Source organism: Chlorella variabilis (genome assembly GCF_000147415.1).
Source record: "Chlorella variabilis unplaced genomic scaffold CHLNCscaffold_4, whole genome shotgun sequence".
NCBI classification, from domain to species: Eukaryota; Viridiplantae; Chlorophyta; class Trebouxiophyceae; order Chlorellales; family Chlorellaceae; genus Chlorella; species Chlorella variabilis.
This window is the reverse complement of record NW_005435084.1, coordinates 412209-429822: the sequence shown is the minus strand read 5'-3', so window position 1 is coordinate 429822 and position 17614 is coordinate 412209. Positions and strand designations below refer to the sequence as shown.

At 69.0% G+C, this 17614-nt stretch overlaps 4 protein-coding genes across 4 annotated transcripts; 3 read left to right on the top strand and 1 right to left on the bottom strand.

Annotated features, from left to right (window-relative positions):
• Positions 1–88: 88 nt before the first annotated feature.
• On the top strand, positions 89–3146 carry CHLNCDRAFT_34313 (hypothetical protein; the record flags this gene model as incomplete). Its single annotated transcript, XM_005850195.1, has 10 exons — positions 89–228; positions 460–781; positions 913–1053; positions 1293–1364; positions 1534–1604; positions 1805–1933; positions 2115–2249; positions 2477–2617; positions 2776–2938; positions 3078–3146. Coding segments are annotated over exons 2-10 (1143 nt in total), but the record flags the coding sequence as incomplete, so codon positions are not given.
• Positions 3147–4002: 856 nt separating this feature from the next.
• Positions 4003–11733, top strand: CHLNCDRAFT_141953 (hypothetical protein; the record flags this gene model as incomplete). The annotated part of the gene is made up of 15 exons (XM_005850194.1): positions 4003–4348; positions 4611–4735; positions 4930–5080; positions 5257–5528; positions 5720–6095; positions 6316–6426; positions 6729–6844; positions 7050–7140; positions 7298–7377; positions 7642–7766; positions 8010–8142; positions 8317–8478; positions 8728–8901; positions 9108–9188; positions 9367–11733. The coding sequence occupies 15 exons, from the start codon at positions 4003–4005 to the stop codon at positions 11731–11733; spliced, it is 4710 nt and encodes a 1569-aa protein (XP_005850256.1).
• Positions 11734–12727: 994 nt separating this feature from the next.
• On the bottom strand, positions 12728–14381 carry CHLNCDRAFT_141952 (hypothetical protein; the record flags this gene model as incomplete). The annotated part of the gene is made up of 6 exons (XM_005849945.1): positions 12728–12879; positions 13102–13157; positions 13397–13473; positions 13683–13786; positions 14087–14161; positions 14366–14381. The coding sequence occupies 6 exons, from the start codon at positions 14379–14381 to the stop codon at positions 12728–12730; spliced, it is 480 nt and encodes a 159-aa protein (XP_005850007.1).
• A 380-nt stretch (positions 14382–14761) lies between these two features.
• Positions 14762–17213, top strand: CHLNCDRAFT_141951 (hypothetical protein; the record flags this gene model as incomplete). The annotated part of the gene is made up of 8 exons (XM_005850193.1): positions 14762–15171; positions 15333–15537; positions 15686–15883; positions 15971–16029; positions 16237–16411; positions 16643–16701; positions 16877–16953; positions 17089–17213. The coding sequence occupies 8 exons, from the start codon at positions 14762–14764 to the stop codon at positions 17211–17213; spliced, it is 1308 nt and encodes a 435-aa protein (XP_005850255.1).
• Between the last annotated feature and the right edge of the window lie 401 nt (positions 17214–17614).

Here is a 17614-nt window from a genome sequence, read left to right as displayed (position 1 = left end):
GTCGGCACAGTGAGCTGGCAGGGCGCGAAAATGCATACAAGAGAGGCCTGCACACCCCCTCCAGGCTGATCACAGTGGACACCCCGATCGTTCATCGATTTCCGGCCATAAGGCGCGCCGATCACATACATTGGCAGCAGGGGCTGAGGACTGTCTGGGCCAGGGCACGCGGACTAGCAGCACGCTTTTCAAGGGCACTGCAGCAGGCTCCAGGAGATTGGCAGCAAGGTGCCAAACCCGCCTGCTCCCTCGCACGTTGCTGCCCTCTCCTGGCTGCCGCTGGTACCCTCGAGCACGGGGTTGCTGCCGGCAAGCATGGGTGCATGCTCTGAGGCGCCCGGAGGAGCGCTGTTGTGTGGCAGGCGCTGCCCACTCCGCCCCGCCACTCCGCACGTGCCGTCGCACTGCCTTGCAACTGCCCCGGCCAACTTGCTGCTGTCCATGCTCCCCTGGCCGCAGCTCACTGCATAGTCCGCAACCCAGCACCTGCGTGGCGCGGCGGCAGGCCGAGCAGCAGCTGCAGCGGCTGCACCACAGCCGCGGTAGCAGGCGCGGGTCATGGCCGCACGCCAGCAGCCGCTGCCGACGGCCTGGGACTCCTCCATCCGCTCCCCCGCGCAGCGCTACCTGTCGGTAGATGGCTGCAGGGTGAAGTACGTCGGCCCCGGCAGCGACGACCGCGACGCGGCGGCGGTACGGGCCAACCACCCCGTCCCGCCCGACTGCCCGCTGTTCTATTTCGAGGTGGAAGTGACCAGCCGGGGGCGGGACGGATTCATAGGTGGGAGGGCAAGGCGGTGGAGGCTGAGCGCAGTCGCAGGCCGCCCCCCTGCTCCTGTCTACACGCAGCAGGTGGCCTCCCGTGCACCCACCCGCTGGCTCACGCTTTTCCGTTGTGCGACCGCCCCGCAGGCATCGGCTTCTCCACCGCCGACGTGAAGCTGGACCGGCTGCCCGGGTGGGAGCCCCACAGCTACGGGTACCACGGCGACGACGGCCACGCGTTCAGCGGGCGCGGCACGGGACGTGCCTACGGGCCTGTGTACACCACAGGCGAGCGGGAGGGGCAGCCTTGAAGGGGGCATCGCCTGGTGCTGGTCAAGGTTGTGTGGGTGGTGGGGTGGGGGCGTGGAGGGGTGGACGGCAAGGGACGGGCTGGGCAAGACGAGAAGAGAAGGCGAGGCAGGCGCCAGGGGGCACAGCAGCTTGGGCTGCATGCTGGCGTTGCGCACGCGTGGCTGTTGACGGCGTCCCCTCCTGCCGTTCCACCGGCCCCGCCCTCCCGGCTGCAGGCGACTGGATCGGCGTGGTGTTCAACCGGGTAGAGCGCACCATCACCTTCACCAAGAAAGGCTATGACCTGGGTGCGCGGCTGCTGCGTGACTGTGTGTGGGGGGGTGTTGAGCCAACAGGCGGGCGGGCAGGCAGGCTGGCGGGCAGCCATGTGCCCTGCGCCCTGCGCCTTGCGCTGTGCGCTGCCCTGTGCCACGCCCCTAGCCACGCACAGGCAACCCACGCCCCCTCTGCTTCCAGGCGTGGCGTTTGAAGGGGTCACCGAGGAGCGGCTCTACCCTTCCGTGGGCTTCCGCACGCCAGACGAGGAGGTGAGGGGCAGGCGCTCAAGAGGCGCCACAGAGGGTGCTGCCTGGTTTAGGTGGTGGCTGGCTGGCCGGCTGGCTGGCCCCAGTCCCCGTGCCCTGCCACCCTGTCTCCCTGCCCCCATCCACATCCCCATCCTCCCAGCGAGCTCATCCCTTGCCATCATCCCTGCCCCCGTGCTCCTCCTCCACGGCCTCCCCTACAGATTGTGGCCAACTTTGGGACCGACCTGGCGGCGCGGCCCTTCAAGGGTGACCTGGCCTGGATCAAGGCAGAGGCCAGCCAGCGCCTCTACTCCTCCGTGCTTTCCACCACCGTGCCACGGTCCTCCAAGGTGTGTGTGTTGTATGTCTGTGGTGGCGGCGGTCGTGGTGGTGTGAGTGCAGTTGGGCAACAGACTGTGCGCGTGTGTGGCGTGTGGTGTGGCGAGGCCCGCCGCCCTGCAAACTGGCTTCGCTGGCATTGCTGCATTTATCACTCATCCTGCCCTGGTGCTGCCTGGCGCGCTGCCACAGGGCCAGAACGTGATAGGGGAGCTTGTCTTTGGCTACCTCCAGCACCACGGACACTGGGACACGGCGGCGGCGGTGGCTCGCGACGTTCTGGGCGGGTCCGCGGCGGTCAGGCAGCAGGACGTGCAGGACATGCAGGTGGGGTGCGGGGGTGGGAGAAGGCTCGGCCCTGGCTGGAGGCGTGGGGTGGCGGTGACAGAGTGGGCACAGGGAGGCCGGCGGCCCCGCATGCGCCGAGTGGGCTCGACGCCACACTGCAGCGACATTTTTTGCCGCTGCACATCCTCCATGCGCCCACACTGCACCCGAAGCAGCCCCAGCACACCCGGCTGCCCCGCCTGCACCTTCCGCCGTGCCTGCCACAGGTGCGGCAGCAGATTGGAGAGCGGGTGGAGGCGGGGGACGTGGATGCTGCGCTGGCGCTGACGGAGCAGCTTGCGCCCGGCCTGCTGGCCGCCAGCCCCCGCATCCACTTCCGCCTGCAGTGCCAGAAGTTTGCAGAGATGGTGAGGCGGGGCGCGGTCGGGTGTGCCCCATACACACACCGCGGCGTTGCCTGTTGCCGCCTGTAGCTCGGCAGCTCGCGCTGGCCAGGCTCCACAGCTGCCGCTGCGCTGGTGGCGTGCGTGAGCTGTTTGGCCCCGCCATGTCTGCCTGTGCACAGATCAAGGCGGGGCAGGTGGCCGAGGCGATAGAATACGGGCGTGCCCATGTCGTGCCCCTGGCGTCTCCCAGCGACAGCGGTACCGCGGCGGCAGCTGACCGAGAGCTGCTGGAGGATGCCACTGCGCTGCTTGCGTATGATGACCCCACGACCGGGCCCACGGGTGCGTGGGGCTGGGCCAGGCTGGTGGGCTGGCTGGCTAGCTGAGCGGGTTGGCCCGACCATTGATGCGCTAAAGGGCTTGTGGTACGCGGTGGATTGATATGACCAACGTGCCCCGTGCTGTCTTGGGTTGCCTGCAGGCTACATGCTGCTGCCCTCACACCGCTCCGAGCTGGCAGCGACGCTGAATCGAGCCATCCTGGCGCACAGCGGCCGCAGCGAGGACTCGGCGTTGGAGGCCATTGCGCGGCAGGCGTCGGCGGCGCTGCAGGTGTTGCGCTGGGCTTTGGAGCGTGGAGGATTGGGCAGCCTGGGGCTGTGCTGGCTGAGCTGTGGAGTTCTGTTGTTTTGTTCCACTGAGCACAACCCTCCACCATGCCCCGGTTTGTGCAGGAACTGAAGCGGAGCGGCAACCCCGCGGCGCAGCTGCTCGACCTGCAGACGCTGTTGCAGCAGGGGGCGCCGCCGGCGGCGGGCGGCAACTGAGCGGCCGCCTTTGTCTTGATCGCCTCGTACACTTAGCAGTTGTAAGGCATCGGTAGTCAGTTTTCTCGCAGCTCAACAGACGAACCCCACCGATCGAGCAGATTGCGATCAGCGGGGCGATCAGCCCACACAGCTTGACCCCGCGACACCTGACAGCGATGCTGGGTACTTTACAAACGTGTGCATAGCCGTTGCGCGCCGGCGGCCGGCGGGTGAGGGTCATTGGGCGGGGACGACTTCCAGGGCATGGGACTGCTTGTAATTGCATTAGCATGTCATGCATAGCAATGAGAGGCCCACCAAAGCACCAATGGCCCCGATTTCGACCCTCGTTCGCCGACTTTCCAGCCAAGCCTCCGCGGATTAGGCTGGCCCCGTTCGGGTCGCCGGCATGTTGATTAGGCTTGCGCGCCCGCCAGAACACCCGCCATCAGGCACCCAGGGTGGACAGGCCGCGGAGCCGGGCGCGCCGCAAAATAGTTCTGACCCAGAACCCGGGGACACCAGGCAGCAAAACGCAACGCAACAGCTGGTGACGGGTGGCGCAGCTGAGGCCGGGCTGCGGCCAGCCCGCACTCCATGGCCGAAAACAGCGAGGCAGATGCAGTGGCGGGCATCCCCCTGGCCGAGGGCGGCGAGGCCCACGAGGTTGTCTCGGAGCTGCCGGCGGTTGGGGAGGAGCAGCAGGCGGTAGAGGGCGTGGTGCACCACGCCAAGGATGGCGCCTACGACGCCGACGCGGCGGCGGCGCACCTGGCAGCCGCGGGACACCTGGCGGCCGACGCCTACCAGCAGCACGCGGAGCACTACGCCTACTACCAGCAGCACCCGGAGCACTACCAGCACCACCACAGCGACGGGGAGTCAGAGGAAGCAGACCCCAACGCGGAGACGGGGCTCTTCATCCCTGGCTCTGAAGTGGACGGTGAGCCACGGCTGCTGCCCTGACCTGGACTGTCGCTCCCCCGCCCCATGCCGCACCTCGGCAGGCTGCCAGCCAGCAGTTTGGCAGGAACGGCGTATGGACGCACTGCGGACAGCAAGCATGCACACCCGGCGGCTGGGTCCCAGCATTGGTGGCACGTGGCGCCCATGCGCGCCGTCGTGGCTGGCACCTCGGAACCTTCCCGCCTTCCCCCGCCGCCACCCATGAGCCCGAACCCTCCCCACGCCACCCCTCCGTGCAGCAGAGACGCCCCAGCAGCTGACCGTGGCTGATGTGGACGCCATGGCTGTGCACCCCGAGGGGGAGTGGACTGCGGAGCAGGAGCATGAGCTGGTGCAGGTCATCACAGATGAGCACTACCGAGCGGTGAGCTGCTGGCTGGGCACAGCCTGCTTTCTGCTTTACTGTGTCACAGTCTGCATGGCATAAGTTCCTGCGAGGAAGTTGCAGCAACAGATGCGCGGCCAGCGCATGCAGGTGGAGGGGTGGTCTTGCGCCAGCGCTCGAGGCACACACACACGCTCGCCCACCCCACCGCCCCTGCCTCTGGCCTGCTGCAGGAGAAGATGGGGGCCCCATGGGCGGCCTGGAGTGTGGCCCAGAACCGGTTTGCGCCCGTGGCCGCCTACACCAAGCGCACCATCCGCGACGTGCGGCAGAAGGTGAAGGAGAAGCTGTCGCTGCCCGAGGTGGCGGCGGCGGCGGCGGCAGGTGAGCATCTTCTTGCAAAGCGCGCGGAGCCTTCGCTGCCAGGGCTGCCCTGGATTTGGCTTGATGTGGCGGGGCGTGCCTCGGCTCCCATCTTCAGCCTGCCAATGTTTTTCGCCTCGACCCGCCGCGCCCTCAACACTCCTGCCCGCCGGCCGGCCTCCCTGCCTCGCTCGCAGCCATGGCGCATCATGAGGGCGACGCGCAGCAGGCGGCGGCAGCAGCCCACCACGAGGGCGCCGACGGCGCCGCCGCGGGCGCCGACAGCGCCGCCGCCGCCGCCGCTGCAGCAGCGGCGCACGACGCGGCTGTGGGCACGGCCACGGGCCTGCCGCAGCACGCGCTGCCGCTGATGGATGGCCACCTGGTGGCCTCCTTGGGCTACCACCACCACCTGGCAGACCATCACATGCAGATGCAGACCCACATCACCACGGAACAGATGCACCAGGTGTGTGCGGCTGGCGGGTGGGGGGGGGGGGCTCGCCTGCGGAACAGGTCCCTGCTCCCTGCATGCTCCTCTTGCCCTGCTCCCACCGCTCCCCTGGCTCCCTGCCTGCGCCCCCACCCCTGGCCCCGCTCTCCCTCACCCCTGCTGCCTCCTCCTCCCGTGTCCCACGCCGTGCCCGCCCGCCGCCGCAGATGCACGCCCAGGTGCAGCAGATGACTCCCGAGCAGATGCACATCTACCACCAGCAGATGAGCGTGCTGAGCCAGTTCACGGTGGCACCCGGCCAGGTGGCGTACCCAGGCGCCGAGGGCGCGGCAGAGGGCCTCCCCGCAGACGCCGCCGCGGCAGCGGCAGCCTACCCGGCGGGCATCGACCCACACCTGCTCGCCCACCAGATGGCGGCAGTCGCGCAGTCGCCCTTCCCCATCCCGCTGCCCGTGGCCTCGCCCGCGGGCGCCGGCACCACCACCACCAACCCGCGCAACGACCGCCACTTCTGGAAGGAGCACGAGCAGCAGGAGCTGCTGCGGCTGGTGGCCGACCAGGCGTACCGCCAGAGCGTGCTGGGTGCGTGACGGGCGTGGCACACCGCCGGGGCCGCACCGCGGGGCCCGGCGGCCCCGTGCCGGCCCCGTCGTGGCGCTGCCGCGGTCCTGCCGCAGCCCTGCCGCGGCTCAGCGCATGCCGGAAGCCCTGCGCTCCCGCACCTCAACCCGCCACTGACTTCATCGTCCACCCCACCCCTCACCCCACCACCACACCCCACCCACCCGTTCGCCCCATGCAGGCATCAGCGAACTGAATTGGGACGCCATCGCTAAGCATCTGGGGCGAGGCAAGCGCTCGGTGCAGCGCAAGTACGACAACCTCAAGGGCTCGCTGTCGCACGGCCCCCCCGGTGCGCGCCCGCCAGGCTTCCTGCGCCCGCGCCCCCTCGGCCGCCGCCTGCTGCTGTTGCTTCTTTGCCTGTTGTGTTTGTGGTCTGCATGGATAGCCCAAGGCACTGGGAACACAGACCCCTGCGCTGCTGCCTGCTGGCTGCGAGCAACACTTGCTGTGCTGCCAGCTGCCAGCTGGGCCCATGCACGCCGCCGCCGGCCGGCTGCCTGGGCTTGCCTGGGCTAAAGCTGGGGGACTTCAGGGCTCAGCGGCATACGTCTGATCCTGTACGCGGCCCTGTTGTGCGCTGCCCCCCCGCAGGCGCCGCCCCTTTGCCGCTGAACGACGGCAAGAAGTGGAGTGCCGAGGAGGTGACGGAGCTGCTGGCCCTGGTGGAGGATGAGAACTACCGGCGGCAGCGCCTGGGCCTGGAAAAGGTGGGCTGGAGAGGGGGCGGGGTGGTTTCTGTGGGGCGGTGGTGGCACAAGCTGTGGGCTGGTTTGTTGGGCAGTTGTGGCAGGAGTGGGGTGGCTGGGGGCTGGACTGCAGCAGCACTGCACTGGGCGGGAGCAGCATACATGCCGCCTTGTTTTGGCAGGGTGCTTGCTCACGGCCGTGGCTGCGGCTCCCCCGTCCCCGCAGGTGGACTGGCGAGTGTTTGGCCAGCACTTTGGGCGCAGCTACGAGAGCGTGAGCTACAAGTACTCGTATATCAAGAACACGGGGCGCACGGGTGGGTGGGGTGTGTGCCAGAAGAAGAAGAAGTAGAGGAACACGGGAGCGACCAGCGTCTGCGTGCCTGCTCCTCCTCCCCGCGGCGCCGGCGAGGCACGCGCCGCTGGTGTTGATGCGGCTGACGGCGCGGCGCGTGGCCTGTGTGTGTGTTGCAGGCCAGGAGGGCAAGGCCAAGCACGCCAAGGCCAAGCACGAGACTAGCTACAAAGAGATGGCCATCTATGCGCTGCAGCAGGTGGGTGGGCGCATGTGTGTGGGAAAGGTGGAGGGGTTGCGGCAGGCAGACCGGTGGTGGTGGTGGTGGTGATGGTGTGGTGGTGTGTGGGCGGTGCCAAACCCCTGGGACGGCGCAACCAACCCCTGCTGGGCAGGCCTGTCCCCTGCCTACAGCACCTGCGGTGCCTCGTGTGCCTAACCGCCGCGCCCCTGCCCTGCACTGACCGCGCGCACCTCATCGCCCCGCCTGCTTTCTTTCTTCTTTCCTCCTTCCTCTCCGCAGCTGGCGGTGAAGACGGGCGTGCCCGAGGGCACCAGCGGCCAGATCTGCGGCGAGATCATTCTCAACCCCGTCTTCCAGCCGCAGCTGGACACAGCCATCGTGAGCGGCAAGAAGACGCTGCAGAGGTGCGGGGCTGGCGGGCGTGGTGTGTGTGGCTGGTGTGTGTGTGTGTGGGTATGAATAGGTAGGTGGATGTGTGTGTGTGGTGGGTGGCCGAGAGTGCAATCAATGGCGGGAGGTGAGGGCTCCAGCCGACTTCTGGAAGGAAGGTGTCTGCCTGGCCTCCGCATGCTGCGGAGGAGGTTTCACGAGCCAACCCCCTGGCTGTGCTGCCCGCCTGGCCTGCCTCCCTCCTCGCCTGTCTGCAGGTGGAAGCACGGCGTGCGCAGCGCGCTCAACGCATTCCCCATGTTCACAAAGACAGGCGCGGTGCGCGACGGCGAGGTGGTGTGGCGCCTGGAGGAGACGGCGCTGCAGGCGGAGCAGGAGGCGCAAGCCGCGGTGAGGCGGCGTCGCGGGGCGCGGCAGCCCCGGCGGCGGCAGGGAGGACCCTGCTGGCCCTGGCTGCTGTCTTGCAAGCCGGCCGCTGCTGGCCACCCCCGCCGCCTCCTCTCTCCCGGCACCTCCCCCTTGCCGCCACCTCCTTTTCACATGCAATCTTCTGATTCCCTGCAGAAGCTGCACCGCTCCCGCAACAAGCCCATGTCGGGCGCGCAGCGGCGCAAGATGAAGAAGGTCACCGCGGAGAGCGGCGGGGAGGGGGAGGGGGAGGCGGAGGAGGGGGAGGCGGGGGAGGAGGCGGCGCACGAGGCGCTTGCATCCATGATGTCCAGCCAGGTGGGTGGCGGGTGACTGCTGCTGCTGGTGGTGGGCAGAAGGTGGGCTGCTGGTGTTGGGGAGAAGCGGGGCGGCTGGTGTGGGAGCAGTGGGGTGGCTGCTGGGGTGGGGTGTGCCTGCGGCGGGCGCGTGCCCCCTGCCTTGAAAAGGGTACAGGAGGCCCAGCCAGGTGGCGCGCCCTGACCAGCGCCTGCCCCTCGGCCCCACCTGCTTATCAGCGCCTGCCCCTCGCCCCCGCCGTGCCTGCAGCGCCCGCCCTCCGCCCGGCTGGCCTCCAAGCGCAAGCCGGGGCGGCACGCCGACTCGGACGATGATTACGAGGAGGAGCTGGGCAAGGAGCGGGCGCCGCGCAAGAAGAAAGCAAAGGCGGCGGCACCGCGGGACCCGGGCGCGGCAAACGGCGTGGTCAAGGCGCCGGGCGCGGTGAGGCCGCGGGGCAGGCCCCGCTTGCGTGCCGCAGCCGCCGCTGCCGCCTGCTGCTGCTGCTGCCGCGCATGGTGCGTGTTGTGTGGGTGTTGTGGCATGAGGAATGTGACTCGCCTTAGGTCTGTTCCTCGCCGCCGCCCTCCCCTCCCCGGCACCTCACGCTCACAGCTGCCCTCCTCTCTCCATCCGCTGTCCCCATGCAGGAAGCCCCCAGGATGCCAGGACTGGCGCTGGGCGCCGGCGTCGCCCTGCCTGCCGGCCTCCCGCCCGAGATGTTTGCCGCGGTGAGCACGCCTGGCGGCCAGCTGCCGCTGCTGCTGCTCCGCCACTGTCGCTGTTCCGTGCCACGGACAGACCAACCGCTGGGCCTGTAGCGCAGCCTCCCAGACGTGTTGAAGAAAGAGTTTTGCCTTGTGAGAGCGGTCTGTGTATGCCCCGCTTCCTTGGCCTGCCCGCCTGCAGGTGCTGCCGCTGATGATGCAGTCTGTAGACCCCAGTGTGGCGCAGCAGGCCGCCCTGATGGCCGGCCTGCCCGCCGAGCAGCAGCAGGCGTATGCGGCTTCGCTGACGCCGGAGCAGCAGGCCAGCCTGGCGCAGCAGCAGGAGGCGGCCGCGGCGCGGGGCAACATCGTGCCTGCCGGCGCGGTGGCCCCCGGCGCGCCCGCGCCCGCCGCCAACGGCGCCGCCGCCACCAACGGCGAGCAGGCCGCGGCGGCGGCGCCAGCAGCCGCAGTGGCGGGCGAGGTGCCGCCCTGGCTGGCGCAAGTGTGGCCCGCGGGGCCAGCGGAGCACGTGGGGCAGCAGCAGCAGCAGCAGCAGCCGTTGTCTGCAGAGGCTCAGCAGTCTCACGCGGCAGTGATGGCGGCCTTTGGAGCCGCCGCCGCGCCGGCGCCGTTACCGGCCCCGCAGCAGCCGCAGGCGCAGCAGCAGGCCGTCTCGGCCGGCGAGGCGGCTGCTCCGGCCGTCGCCCCCGCGGTGCTGGACCCTGTGGCAATCTTTGCGGCGGCCGAGGCGGCGGCAGCGCGCCAGGTGCAGCTTCTGGAGCAGGCCAGATTAGACGCCGGCTCTGCGGCTGCCCACGGGTCTGCCTCAACTGCGGGCACGCCAGAGCCTGAAGTCAAGGCAGAGCAGCTGGCTGAGGAGCCGCCGCCGCACGGTGAGGCCTCGCAGGCGACGGCGGGGCAGCAGGAGCAGGCGGCGACGCCGGGCCCGCAGGCGGCGGCGGGCGCGCCGGAGCTGGAGGCTGGCCGCGGCACGCCCGAGGCCGCCGCGGCCGCGGCTGGCGACGGGGCCGGCGACGCGGCGGCGGCGGCGGCGGCCTCGGCGGCTGACGAGCCGGCGGCTGACGACGCGGCTGCTGCTGCGGCAGCCGCCTCCACCGAGCAGCAGATGGCGGAGCTGCATGCCTGGCTGGGCAAGCATGGGCCGGGCATGGAGGGCGCGGAGGCGGTGGCGGTGGGGGGCATGGAAGGCACAGACCCCGCCACCATGGCGCACCTGGCCAGCCTGGATGCGGAGCAGCAGCAGGCGTACCTGGCGCAGCAGCACCACGCGGCCTACGACCCCCACCACCACCTCTACCACCACCACCACCACCACGAGGCGGCAGCCACCGCGCAGCTGCCCTTTGACGCTGCCGCGGTGTTTGGCGCGACGGAGGGCCACCCGGCGCACGCGTACGACCCGGCGCAGTACCATGGCGAGGCAGCTGCGCAGTACCATGATCCGCAGTACCATGCCGCCGATCCAGCCCAGGCAGCCGCCTATGCCGCCGCGGGCGGCGAGCACCAGGCAACCTATGCAGCCTCCGACCAGCATGCAGCCCCAGACTACCACCAGCAGCACTACCAGGGCGGGGAGTATGCTTCGGCGGAGGACGCCACGCAGCACTACGCCGCCGACGGGCAGCAGCACTACGCCGCCGACGGGCAGTACGCCGAGCACGGGCAGTACGACCAGCAGTACACCGCCGCCGACCACGGGCAGTACGCCGCCGCCGACGGGCAGCAGCAGTACGCCGAGCACGGGCAGTACGCGGAGCATCACCACGAGCAGGCGTACACCGCGGAGCAGCAGGCTGCCTATGCTGCCGAGCACGGGCAAGCGTACAGCACAGAGCATGGGCAGGCGTACAGCACAGAGCAGGCCGCCTACAGCACAGAGCACGGGCAGGCGTACAGCACAGAGCATGGGCAGGCGTACAGCTCGGAGCAGCAGGCCGCGTACGAGGCGCAGCACGGGCAGGCGTACACCGCTGAGCAGCAGGCCGCGTACGAGGCGCAGCAGGCGGCAGGCTATGGCGGCGAGCACGCGGCCGGCTACCCCGCAGAGCACTATGCCGCCTACGCTGAGCAGCAGCAGGGGCAGGAGGGAGAGTACCCGCAGGCGCACGGCGAGGGCGGGGAGGGCGCGGCCTATGGCGAGCAGCAGCAGCACCACGATGCTGCGGCGGCCGAGGCGGCTGGCTATGCCCAGGGAGACCCTGCCGCGCAGCACTATGACCCCACCCAGCACCAGCCGGCTCCTGGCGCTGAGCACGAGCAGGCAGCGCCGCACGACGAGCAGCAGGAGCAGCAGGCTGGCCAGGCGCCCGGCGCGGAGCAGGCTGCGGGCGAGCCGGCGGCAGCGGAAGAGCAGCAGCCTGCCGAGGCGGCGGCGGCATATGCGGGCGGCGAGGGCCCGGCGCCAGAGGATGAGGTGATGGCTGAGGCTGAGGCCGCGCCAGGCGAGGCTGGAGAGGCTGGGGACCTTGTGGCAGGCATGTTTGCCGCAGACCCAGCCCCCGGCCTGGAGCAGGTGCAGGAGGAGGCGGCACCGATGCAGGAGTGACAGCGGCCGCGGCGCTAGCTGCGCCTCCTTGTCGTAGCCAGAATCACCTTCTTTTGCAAGCTCTGCGCAGCGAGTGGTGCACATGCCACCTCTCTTGCTCTTCCCTATTTGTTTTTGACTTCCCCCGACTGACACACGCCAGGATAAGATCGGTACCCCATCAACTTGGACTCTTCTCCCCCTCTGTTTTTTTCATTGCCACGCCTTGTGCCCGCTGCGTGGGCCTCCCTTACCAAACACAGCCATTCATGCACCCCAGGCACGCACATGTGCCCCTTTGACCCCTCGAGCCCGCCCCCTCCGCTGCGGAGCCGCCCAGTTTTGCTGACGATGCCATTCATCGCCCCCTCCTGACCCAGCAATTCCTTGTGCCCGATGTGTGTGTATATGTGCGTGTGACAAGCGACGGCAGCACAGAGAGGGGAGCAGCAAGGCGAGGGAGGCTGGGCAGGGGCAAAGCAAGGCTGGGGCAGCCGGGCGAGCGCATGCGCTGCTGCACGGCGGCTGCCACGCAGGCGAGCGAGGGCGCCCGCAGGCGGGATGGCTGCCGCCGGCGGTATCAGGGCAGCGGCAACAGAACGAAATAGGGAAGGGAGCTGGCGGGGAGCAGAGGAAGCAGACGGGGGAGCAGGGAAGCAAGCTGCTGGCAGGGCCCAGCGCTGGGGCCGGACCGCCGCTGCCGAGGCACGGCCAAAGGGGTGGTGTGCGGTGATGTGGAGACGGCTGCCGTTGGGGCATATCAGGCACAGCCCTGGCGTGGAAGCGCGATCCAAGGCAGAAGTGGCGAGGAGGGGGCAGGTAGGGAGCGGCGGCCTCAAATCTCTGCAGACAGGCAGGGGAAGGGCGGTCAGGCATGCAACCCGACAGGCGACGCCACCAGCCCCCGGCCCCACACCCCAGCCACCACACACCACCGCAGCGAAGCACACGCCACCCCCGCTTGCTTTGTGTGATCACAGTCTGCCCATCCGCAAAGGAACTTGCGACAGCAGGCTCACACACCCCAGCCACCACGCACCACCGCACCACTGCAGCGAAGTGTGAGCACACGCCACCCCCCCTCACCGCTGATGTCGTCGAAATCGATGTAGTCGTCGTTCTCGCCGCCCTCCTCCTCATTCAGCGCGTCGGTGTCGTTCACGCGGACTGCGGGGGACGGGGATGGGGCAATGGGGGCAGATTGTGTGGGCTGGTGTGGTTGGGTAAGGTGTTGGCTGGGATGTGGGTGGGAGTGGGTGTGGGTTGGGGAGCAGCAGGCGTGGAGGGGGTGGCGGGGGCAACAGCAGGTGGCAGGGGAGATGCAGGCAGGCGGGCAACGAAGGGGGCGGGAGGCGCGAGGCGAGAGGGCGAGGTGGCGGCGCTGTTCACTGTTCTCGGGCAGCTCGCCGTAGGCCTTGAGCGAGCGGGCCTCATCAGCCATATACCTGCAGGCAGGCAGGCAGGCGGGCAGGCAGGCGGGAGGGCCACGCAGCAAGCAGGTTGAGCAGGGGGCAGGGAGGCGAGAGCATGGCTGCTGCGCGCCTGCTTCTGCGCCAACCCTGCCGATGTTGTCCCAGTTCACCAGCCAGCCGGAATCCGTGCAGCCCCGCCCCGCCAGCACTGCCAGCCGCATCCCCCAGGCACACCCCCGCAGCCCCAGCCCAGCCGCAGCCCGGGCGCTCACTTGAGGATGACGTCTGCCTTCTCATCCTGGTAGTCGCGCAGCCCCACCAGCACAATGTCCCCCGTGTTGACCCACACCTGCCGCGGAAAGACAGAGGGGTGGATGAGCAGGCGGCGGTCGATGCCAGGGACCCGTGGGGAGGCAGGCAGGCGGGCAGGCGAGGCGACGCAGCCCAGCAGCAGGCTCGGTGCAGGCTGCGGCAGCCCAAAAAGGCTCCTGACCTCACGCCGCCCAGGCCTGCGCCAATACCAAGCAAAGGCAGGCAAACCCCGCCCCCCAGACCCACCTTCTTGCGCATCTTGCCGCGGATGTGGCACAGGCGCTTCACTCCATCCATGCAGTGAGCTTCCAGGCGGCCGTTTCCCAGCATGCGCAGCACCTGGGCATACTCTGCAGCCGGTGGTGGCAGCGGCAGGCAGCCAGGCAGGCAGCAATGAGATGGCGGGGACGGGAGGCATGGCGGGGGCTAGGCACGGGAGCAAGGCAGCGACGCGGGGCCTGTGCCGCGCAGCCGCGGCTGGCCTCTGCATGCCGGCAGCACAGTCGGCTCACCCTGACCTGCAGCACACGGCAAGGGGGACGCGGAGCGGGTGATAGTGAGGACAGGTGACAGGCAACCCAGCAGCCTAGAGCCTGCTGCCGCTGCTACCGAAAGCGGCAACAAACAGGCGCCGGGCGGCGGCAGCTCACCGTCCTCCTTGAAGATGAGCTCCCGCTTATCATCCGAGTCGTTCTTCCCCCTGCGGCGGTTCTTGCCGCCCTTGCCTGCAGCCGGGAGAAGCAGGACGGACTGGCGGCGTTCAAGCAGCGGCGGCGCCGGAGGCTGTGGCAGCAGCAGCCTGGCGTGGGGCCGGCTGGCGTGCCCAGCGGGGCCGCGGACGGCCCCCAGCGGCCCACGGGAGCGTGGGCCCAGCCGAGGGGTGGGCCGAGGGGCGGCCAGAGTGATGAGCTCAGCATGCAGCTGCTCACCTTTGTTCTTAGGCATAGTCCTTGTTGTAAGGTCCCTGGGCGCTGAGGTTGCGAGGATATGGCCGAGGCGCGGCTGCCGCTGAGGCGAGGCGTCGAAAGCCGCCCGCTGATCGCCTGGTGTGTGCAGACGGTCAGTGCCGGGGTCAGGGCAGCCGGAAAGAGGCCCTGGTGACCGCAGGGGCTGGGACTTGGGGGCCTGCGGCTCTGCTAAGGCCTACCTGGCAACGCATGGGGAAAGCCTGTATCAAGCCTCACAGATCGCCGCTGCTGTGCACAGTGCAGTGTAGTGGACATTGGGGACAGCCCATTGAGACTGCCCGCAGGCCGTGGAGCGCCCATCCATCCTTCCTGCTGCCTTCGGCCTGCTCCGCTGCTGCGGGCCTGTGGGCCGCCGCGATGCGCGCCTTGATGCTGCTCCGTGCGGCTCGCGCGGCGGCAGCAGCGGTTGAGCCTTTCGGTTCCCTCCGCCTGGCCTCAGAGGCATGCGGCACCTCTGCAGCGCCCCTGGTGCCCGTCAGCCAGCTGACCAGCCTGCTGGGTATGCAGTTCCAGCAGCAAGCGGCCTACGCCGCGCGGCACAGGGGCGACGACTCGGACGAGGACGACGAGGCGGCAGCGACCGGGCGGCACTCCAAGCTCACCCACAGCCAGCGCAAGCTGCTCATCGACCGCAAGCTCAGGGAGGGGGAGGAGCGTGAACCAGTGTCTGAGGAGGAGGACGATGAGGATCGTGTCCGCCGGATCATGGAGACGCTGGGCAACTTGGGGCACCCCACCAACGACAACGCTTCCTCCTTTGTCTCTAGGTGCGCGGCGCCTCGCTGCTCAGCTGATGCCTGCAGAACGGGCTGCTGTGCAGGACAGGCTGCTGTGGGTGACAGCATTGTCCTGGTCGCCGGATGGCAGTGGTCGCTGTGTTGGCCTGCCAACCCTGCCGACCGACTGCCCTGCTTTGCCCCTGCCGCAGCTTTTTCGGCCAGCGGCGGCGAGCAGCAGCATCGTCGTCAGGAGAGGAGAGCGACGAGGACTTGCGGTACCGCGGCGAGGGCGGCAGGTTTGCCCCGCCCAGGCACCCGCTGGCAGCAGCAGCAGCAGACGGCGACCTTGCAGTTGACGGAGAAGCGGAAGATGAGCTGAGCGAGGCGGAGGAGGCGGATGAGGATGCACTGGAGGTGCGCTGGCGCTGGCTGGCAGCCTGCGGGTTGCCTGCTGCTCATGCTGACGCGCTGCCGCTGCTGCTGGCACCCACCGGCGAGTTCTCTGGAGTGCCGGCGAGCCTGTTGGGACCCCCGGGGCCTGCTCCCACACCCTGCGGCGCAGGTGTCGCTGCCTGGGGCGCTGGAGGAGGAGGAGGAGGTAGACCTGCTGAGCAAGCTGCACGGGCTGCGCCCCGGCTCCCGCCGCATCATGCTGCAACAGCTGCTGGAGGGGGGCATCATGCGGGTGGACCCGCAGGCGCGGGCCGAGTGGGAAGCCATCCAGGAGCAGTTCAAGCCTCCCGCCGACTTCCGCATGAAGGTGTGCAGCCTGTGTGTTTATGTCTGCGGGTGCGTGCTGGGAGGGTTTGTTTGGCGGCATCCATACCCGTTTTGCTGTCATGCGCAGGTGGTGGACGTGAACCGCACCTGCAAGGGCACCCGCACCGGCGGCCTGTACCGCTACAGGTGAGCGGTACACACAGCAGGCAGCACAGCAGGCGGCACAGGGCAGGACCGCTGCACCAGCACCAGCACAAGCACCTGCCCTTCGCTGTGCCACACGTAGCCTTCCCAGCTGCGGAGCGTGGCAACCCTCGTATGGCCAGTATCCCCGCCGCCTGCCCTCAGCGCTGCCGCGCCTCCCTCCCGCGCTCCCCACCCGCCCACCCGCAGCTGCATGGTGGTGGTGGGCAACGGCAACGGGGTGCTGGGGTGGGGGCAGGGCAAGGCAGCCGAGGTGAACGATGCGGTACAGAAGGCGTACCAGCGGGCGTGCCGCAACCTGTACCCCATCCCGCGGTACAACGACCACACTATCCCTGAGCCCATGAATGCCAAGTATGGCCAGGTGGGCACCGGCTGGCAGGGTGGTTGGCTGGCTGGGAGGAGTGAGTGAGTGAGGGAAGGAGGGAGGGAGGGAGTTTTTTCTCAGGTTTGCGTCAGGCATCGCGGCAGGCGGGCCCCAGAGCGGCAGCGTGCCGTGCGTTGCGCTTCCAGCATCCTGGAACCACAGGCGAGCAAGCACGCTAATCCTGCTGCTGCCTGCGCGCTCCTTCACGCTTGTGCCTTTTGCCCGCAGGTCAGGGTCACCATGTACCCTAAGGCCTCCGGCAATGGCATCAAGGCCAACGCACTCATGTGAGCGCGCCCACAGCTTTCGGTGCCCGCCCTAGCCTGAACAGGCCCTGCCTGACCTTTGGGCACTGCCACCCTGCTGCTCCCTGCTCCTGCGCTCCTGTCCGGTCCTGCCGTGCCGCTGCTCACGGGTTCTCGCCTCCCCTGCCCCTATTCTCCCGTGTTTCCTCCTCTCCAGGTATGAGATCTGCAAGATGGCGGGCCTGTATGACATAGGCATCAAGGTGCACGGCTCGCGCAACGTGCGCAACGCCGGTGAGTCTGCTGCCCTGGTGTGGGGCGTATCTGCTGGATGCATGGGTGAATGGATGTCCGCTGGTGCCGGTGCCCCGATTTTACCGCCGACCACCACATTCCTACTTTTGTGCCGCCTTCTGTCCCGCCCTGCAGTCAAGTGCGTGTTCAAGGCGTTCGATCAGATACGCACCGAGGAGGACTTTGCGGACGAGGCGCAGGCGGCGGGGAAGCTGGTGGCGAAGATGCCGCCCGGCCGATACCGCAACCTGCGCATCTAGGTCCAGCCGCCGCGACGCAGCACTCACTGCTTGTTGCAGTGCTGGCTGCCTGAATGCTTGCCATCAACCTGGTGTAACCAGCTGGGCCGATTGGCCATGGGAGACGCACACTGGTGCGCCGTGCACAGGCGGCGGCGCCCAGGTGGAAAGATGGCATGCTGTTTTCTTTTCAGCGGCAAGAAAGAAGCGACTCTTGAAGACTCGTTTGTGGCGCCTGCAGGGTTTGCTGTTCCGCCAGCCTGCGCGCCGCACACGCTGACCCTGGCCTCGCCGCTTTCTGGGCCCTCCCAAGCCGCTGGGTACTCCGCCATCTTCCGGCATCTGCCCCCGCCTGACCAGTCTGCCGCCGGGAGCGTGCGCAGCGGGGTGCCATGGAGGTGCACACCGGCCAGGAGCAGCCG